The 5,512-nt window shown below is 41.0% G+C and overlaps 2 protein-coding genes across 3 annotated transcripts in view; both read left to right on the plus strand.

Moving 5' to 3' along the window:
- Positions 1–6: 6 nt before the first annotated feature.
- LOC103390843 (transmembrane protein 179) lies at positions 7–2,485 on the plus strand. Its single transcript, XM_008326890.2, has 4 exons — positions 7–492; positions 1,211–1,348; positions 1,457–1,535; positions 2,095–2,485. The coding sequence occupies exons 1-4, from the start codon at positions 167–169 to the stop codon at positions 2,290–2,292; spliced, it is 741 nt and encodes a 246-aa protein (XP_008325112.1). The 5' UTR covers positions 7–166; the 3' UTR covers positions 2,293–2,485.
- A 1,106-nt stretch (positions 2,486–3,591) lies between these two features.
- Positions 3,592–5,512, plus strand: part of si:ch211-107m4.1 (heterogeneous nuclear ribonucleoprotein U-like protein 2) — a 3,993-nt gene continuing 2,072 nt past the window's right edge. The window contains exons 1-5 of one of the 2 annotated variants that reach the window (XM_025063125.1): positions 3,592–4,200; positions 4,505–4,581; positions 4,702–4,944; positions 5,042–5,154; positions 5,271–5,494. In XM_025063125.1, coding sequence (XP_024918893.1) covers positions 3,758–4,200; positions 4,505–4,581; positions 4,702–4,944; positions 5,042–5,154; positions 5,271–5,494 — 1,100 coding nt within the window. In that variant the 5' untranslated portion in view covers positions 3,592–3,757. The remainder of the gene's footprint in view (positions 4,201–4,504; positions 4,582–4,701; positions 4,945–5,041; positions 5,155–5,270; positions 5,495–5,512) is intronic. The other variant, XM_017039516.2, reaches the window with a different exon arrangement.

The following is a 5,512-nucleotide window of genomic DNA, read 5'->3' on the forward strand; positions in this document are numbered from 1 at the left end:
GGTCAGTTCCGCCCTCATTTCTTTAAATATCCAGCAGCAGCGCCGTGGACCGTGACAGTGGAATTAAGAAGGGATGCGTTAACTTATATTCACGAACATATGTAAACAGCATTTAAGTTTAACTACGTTGTTTTTTCACGCTGCAGTCGCGTTTTATTCCTCTAACATGGAGCTGGACCGGCGACTGTTGCTGGCTCACTGCGCGGTTCACGCCCTTTCTATAGCGGCCGGTCTCCTGGTGGTCGTTCCCATGGCTCTCAACGGCTCTGCGTTTAAAGGCCGCTGCGCGTTATTTTCCAGCGGCTACTGGAGGACCGAGGACGGGATCAAGTTGACAGATGAGCCGGGAGACGCCTCCTCACAGCTCATGGTGCATCAGTGGGGCCCACTGGCCGCCTGCCAGTTCTCCACCTTCGTGGGTATTTTCACGGTGCTTTACGGTGCAGCTCAGGGCTGGAGGTGTCTCTTCTATCTGCACGGGCGACACGACGAGTGAGTTCCAAATAAGCCAATTACAACAACATTAGCACATTGGACACTAACTTAGGTAATACTAGAGTAGCACTCAAAACAATGGAGCGGGATCCATTTATTGGTCGTGGTAGAATTCTTTAAGGTCGACCATTTAATGGCCACTTTTCTGGGTCAGATCCCGAAATATACACCGTTAGATGGGTTAATGTGCACCACAGTATAGAAATATAAGATGAAGATGCATTTGAATCTACACCAAATTGTCTATAAATGCCTCGATCTTTTTTTAAGCATTGTCCAGTAAAGAATGCGTTAACAAACAACAGGTTAAACAGATACGCACATTTGCTTTACTTTAAAAACTAATGATATTAAAGCAGCACATAATTAGAGTAAAAGAGTAATTAATCGTGAAGAACAACATTCCGGGCAGATGTTAATACCCATTCCTGTGGTAAAAGTTACGAGAGACACAGAATTATACTATTTTAAAGCAGTGATGTTGTACCAGTGCAGTAATTGTATGTACCAGCACATTTACACTGCAGCAATAACACACCCGGCAAGCTGCTATTTCTGTATTTACACGAGCGAGACAAATGCGCAAATAGCTCCAAGACCATTCAAGAAATTTAAATAGCTATTTTCTTCTTTTTGAACCATGGTTATATAGCAGCCATAAATAGAAAACCTATTTTTTTTATATTTGATGTCAGTACTTTGTGTTCCTGCTCAGCACCCTGTTTTCGTCCTTCCTGACGGTGCTGTTGAGTGTGTGCATGCTCTTCCTGTCTGGGGGAGCCAGTGTCCTCTTGTCCCTCGGCCTGGCCTCATGGTGTGACACTGTAACTGATAACAACTCACGACCATACAGGTACAGTAAGTAGTCCTGTTCTAAACTGAGTTAGCTTCAATGCAATTCTTTATCAAAAAATAGTTTAGAGTGTTCTTTCTAATCCTAATGTGTATTTTCTTTGTTTAGCTGTGCAGAGTCTCAGTCTGTTTCATTTTTCCTGGACGTGGACACCTCATCATTCTACACAGAGCTCAGTTTGGCACAGGTGGGAAGGCTTAACCTTGAACAGAAAAAAATAAACCAAAATGTCATTAATTTTAGATCCCCGTCGTTATTTTCTTCATCAGAGTTTAGCAGTGTGTTTGTGTGTTCACACTCCTCTCTGCTCAGTGCTACTGTAACATCTTTAAATACTGATGACCAATTCTTTGTGGACTGGTAGAAGTTGATATAACAGCAAATAATGATAACAGGTCTTGTCAGAGACATAAACAGCAAATCTGGTCCCCATATATATATATAGTATCTGTGCAAGTATCTGTTACATAACATTTGGGGTTTGATTTCCTATCATTTTAAGTTTTTCAATTCTCAAAACGTAATTAGTTATAAATAAAGTAATTTATAAAAAAAATCAGCAAAGCAATACTGTCTGATTGACTTACTAAGATATAAGTAAATATTGTTGTACACTATAGACATTTTGCACAGCACTTAGTTGCTAAGACTAGACTGTATGGATAGAGAGGCAAATACGATGTCTCTTCATTATGTTTCAAAGCCTTTTCTTCTTTGTCAGTTAACTGTAAGACCTGTGTCCTCAGGCATCACTTTGGTTTGTGACAGCTCTGTGGTTCGTTCAGTCCCTTCTGGCCTTCCTGCGGCTCTACCACTCCCACAGCCAGCACATCAGCGGGCCGTGTCTTCCACGAGAGAAGGAGCTCCTTCTGGAGCACAGTCCTTCAGAGAGCAGCACACCAACACCTCCTCACCTTCCACCATCATCCACCATCTTGGTTTAAGTCAGAGGGACAGAGGTTGGTTATGTAAGGAAGAAGAGAATGATTTTCTCTGTTATCTAAGTTAAGTCACCATGGCTGCTCATGTCAACTCCCACATCTTATGCATGTAGTAAAGTACTGTTTTAAATGTGGAGCATTTCATTACGTTGTACGTAAGTAACTTTACGTATGGATGTGTCTTTATTTGTTTGTTTTTATTTAACAAGACGTGGGAAAACATCACAATTATTTTCAACTGTTGAGCAAAATGCTTTGTTAATTATTTTAAGACATCATTTGCTTTTGGCTAATGATTGAACAAATATGGAATGATGTTTAAACTTAAACGATATCAGCTAAATCTATTTGTTTAAAATTTCAGTTTGTTTATTAGTTGTTTGTTTGTTTGCATTGCTGTGTTTAGCTGGTTTAAGTGTAAAGTTGAGATGCTGCATTGAAGGGCTTTATTGTGAAGCATGTTAGCGTGTGACTGAGCCACCGTGTATGTGATATAGGCTCACTGTGTGAGCATGACCCCAATGTTCTGTTGCATAACAGAGAGAAAAACACTGCTGACTCCCTGCTCTTGTGATGATTTGTGTCATGATGCTGTTTGTGTGGACGCAGCTGCCCTTAGGCCGTTAATGAAGCAGTCAAATTATCTCCTTATGATCCATGCAGAGTGTGACGAGGTCATTGACGACGTAAACTTTCACACATCATAACAAGAGAATTTTCTTACTGTTGAAAAAGCCTATGTGGAGAAAAGGGAAGTAAAACACTTAGCTGTGTTATTATAGACTGAACTCTTTGACCACAGCGGTTGTAATGACACACAGATGGCAGAGCAACAAATCTGATGTACACAGAGATGAGACAGCAGTGTGGTGTGAAGGAAATTGTAATTTCCTGTATTTATCACTGAAAATGGTCTTTATATTTTTCCTCACTCATGTTTACCTTCATCTATATTTATGTTTTTACAATGTCAAATAATAAAATATTGGTTATGAAAAAATGTTGTTTTACCCATCCTAATGACTAAATGTTTCATAAATGATTTAAATATATATTTATTGAATGCCTGTGTTGCCTGGGTCTAATAATAAGACATTACTTTGTATTGGAATATTGTATTCCAATACAAAGAGCTTAAAAAGCAGGACGGAAATAAGAAGAGTTACACCATGTAACTCTATTTCTTTTTGTAACGCTCATGATCTGTTTATTCACAGAATTAGTGACGTCTTTCAACTCGTGGTGTACTACCACTTATTTCTGCTGGTGGCAGTAATGAGCCCTATTCATGTATGTTGCCACAATGATTAAACGAAAGAACGAGTACACAGCCAATCACAAAGTAGGGCACCATATTGAACTGTTTCCTTCACTCTGCTTAAAGGGTTGGTACAGTATTTTTTTTTTAGAAAAGATAAGTAAAGTGATGTTAATTTAGGATTCGTATAATTGTCATAAGTATAAGAAGATGGCTATGAAGCTGGCGGATGTAAAAAAGTTGAAGGTAGCGGAGCTGCGGTCCAAACTGAAAGAAGTTGGACTGGACAGTAAAGGACTGAAGACTGAGCTGGTGGACAGACTATGGTCAGCGGTACAGGACGGTCTGGAGGAGGAGGAAAACACAAGTCTACACACAAAACAACATGACAGCTCACCTATATCTGCAGCACTGACGGACACGGCAGAGGTGCGAGATCTGGCCGTAACAGACGTAGAAGTAAATGCTTCATGTGGCCTCAGAGAGTACAGAGACAGCGGCACACAGACTGAGAGCGACGCCGCTCAAAGTGCACCACAGCACGGCTCTGAGTGTTCGACGAAGCCGGTGAGGAGCTTCCAGTCTGCAGAGGAGACAGGAGGAGGCAGAGGGAGGGCTTTCTATGAATTTAAAGAGGAAATACGATATAAAAGGTGACGCAAGCCAAAGAGCATGTATATTCAATGAAAAACTTAAAGAGGTAAAAAAAAATCTCTATCGACCATCCTTTATATTGAGCTGAATCTACCCCAAGGAAAAATAACACAAGTTTTACAACAGGACATTTATATTCACCATGATAATTTTTTAAAAAGTATACAGTGTTTGCTTAATATAGATTTGAGATTAAAAAAAAAAAATTTAATACTCGATTGCTTTATTCGGGAATGACACGAACTACATCTTCAGGTCAGATCAGGGATTTTGGTTCAGGGAATCTGTCTTTTCTTAAACCAGAGCTAAATCACCACAGCCCCCAGAAGGCAGAGACCTCTCAGAGGAATGGGATGAAGATCAGGTCCATCTAAATCCGCGTAAGTCTCTGCAGCAATGCACAACTTTAGGAAACTAAAAATTCTGAACTGATTTAAAATTGTGAAGACACTCCCTTAGGTCTGTTCTATTTTAAATCATTCTTTCTGTTGACATCTCAGCTGACAGTCACCTCCACTTTGAGTTGAGCTCTGATGGGTGCTGCGGTAAGCCTCGGTTCTGGAACCAGTTCCCGTCTCTGTGGTCGGGATGTAGACTCAGCCACGGGGTGCTGCAGGGCAACGTGGGCTTTGAGGTGAGACTGGAGAGGAAATTATTGAATACACAGCCGGAGGAACAGGAGGACATGGAGACGTATGGAGTGAGAGTGGGCTGGTCAGTGGTTGAAGACTCTCTGCTGCTGGGTAAAGATGCCCCATCTCCTTTATAAAGTTGTTTTAGTCTTGTTTTGATTTCTGTAGTCTTCATGTTATGACAAATCTTTTGTGTTTTTTGCACCAGGTGAAGATGGACTTTCTTTTGCTTACGATGGACGTGGTATGAAAGTATCTGGTGGAAAAGAGGAAGAGTTTGGAGAAGTGCTCTCTGAGGGGGATATTATTGGTTGTTATGCTGTAAGTAATTTGTTGATATTATTCTGTAATTGATTAAGGTGAATTGAGCTTTGATTATTTTTAACTAAACAGGATCTTAGTTAAGCCTTTTCATGTCTGTGTGTTTTTGTATCAAGTCTTTCTCCAAAGATGGATCCGTTCAACTCTCCTTCCATAAGAACGGTCGTTTCATGGGCGTGGCCTTTTCTTTTAGCACCTCTCTGCTGGAGAGTCACCCTCTGTTCCCACACGTCCTGTGTAAAAGCTGTTCACTCAGAATCCTTCTGGACCCCAGTGCTCCACCCTGGTACCCCAGCCCTGCAGGTTTCACACCCATTGCAGCTCTTCCTGCTGCGCAGAGGCTACAATCTACACTTTC

The sequence above is a fragment of the Cynoglossus semilaevis genome, chromosome 15 (genome assembly GCF_000523025.1).
Source record: "Cynoglossus semilaevis isolate Cse_v1.0 chromosome 15, Cse_v1.0, whole genome shotgun sequence".
In the NCBI taxonomy this organism is placed as follows: domain Eukaryota; kingdom Metazoa; phylum Chordata; class Actinopteri; order Pleuronectiformes; family Cynoglossidae; genus Cynoglossus; species Cynoglossus semilaevis.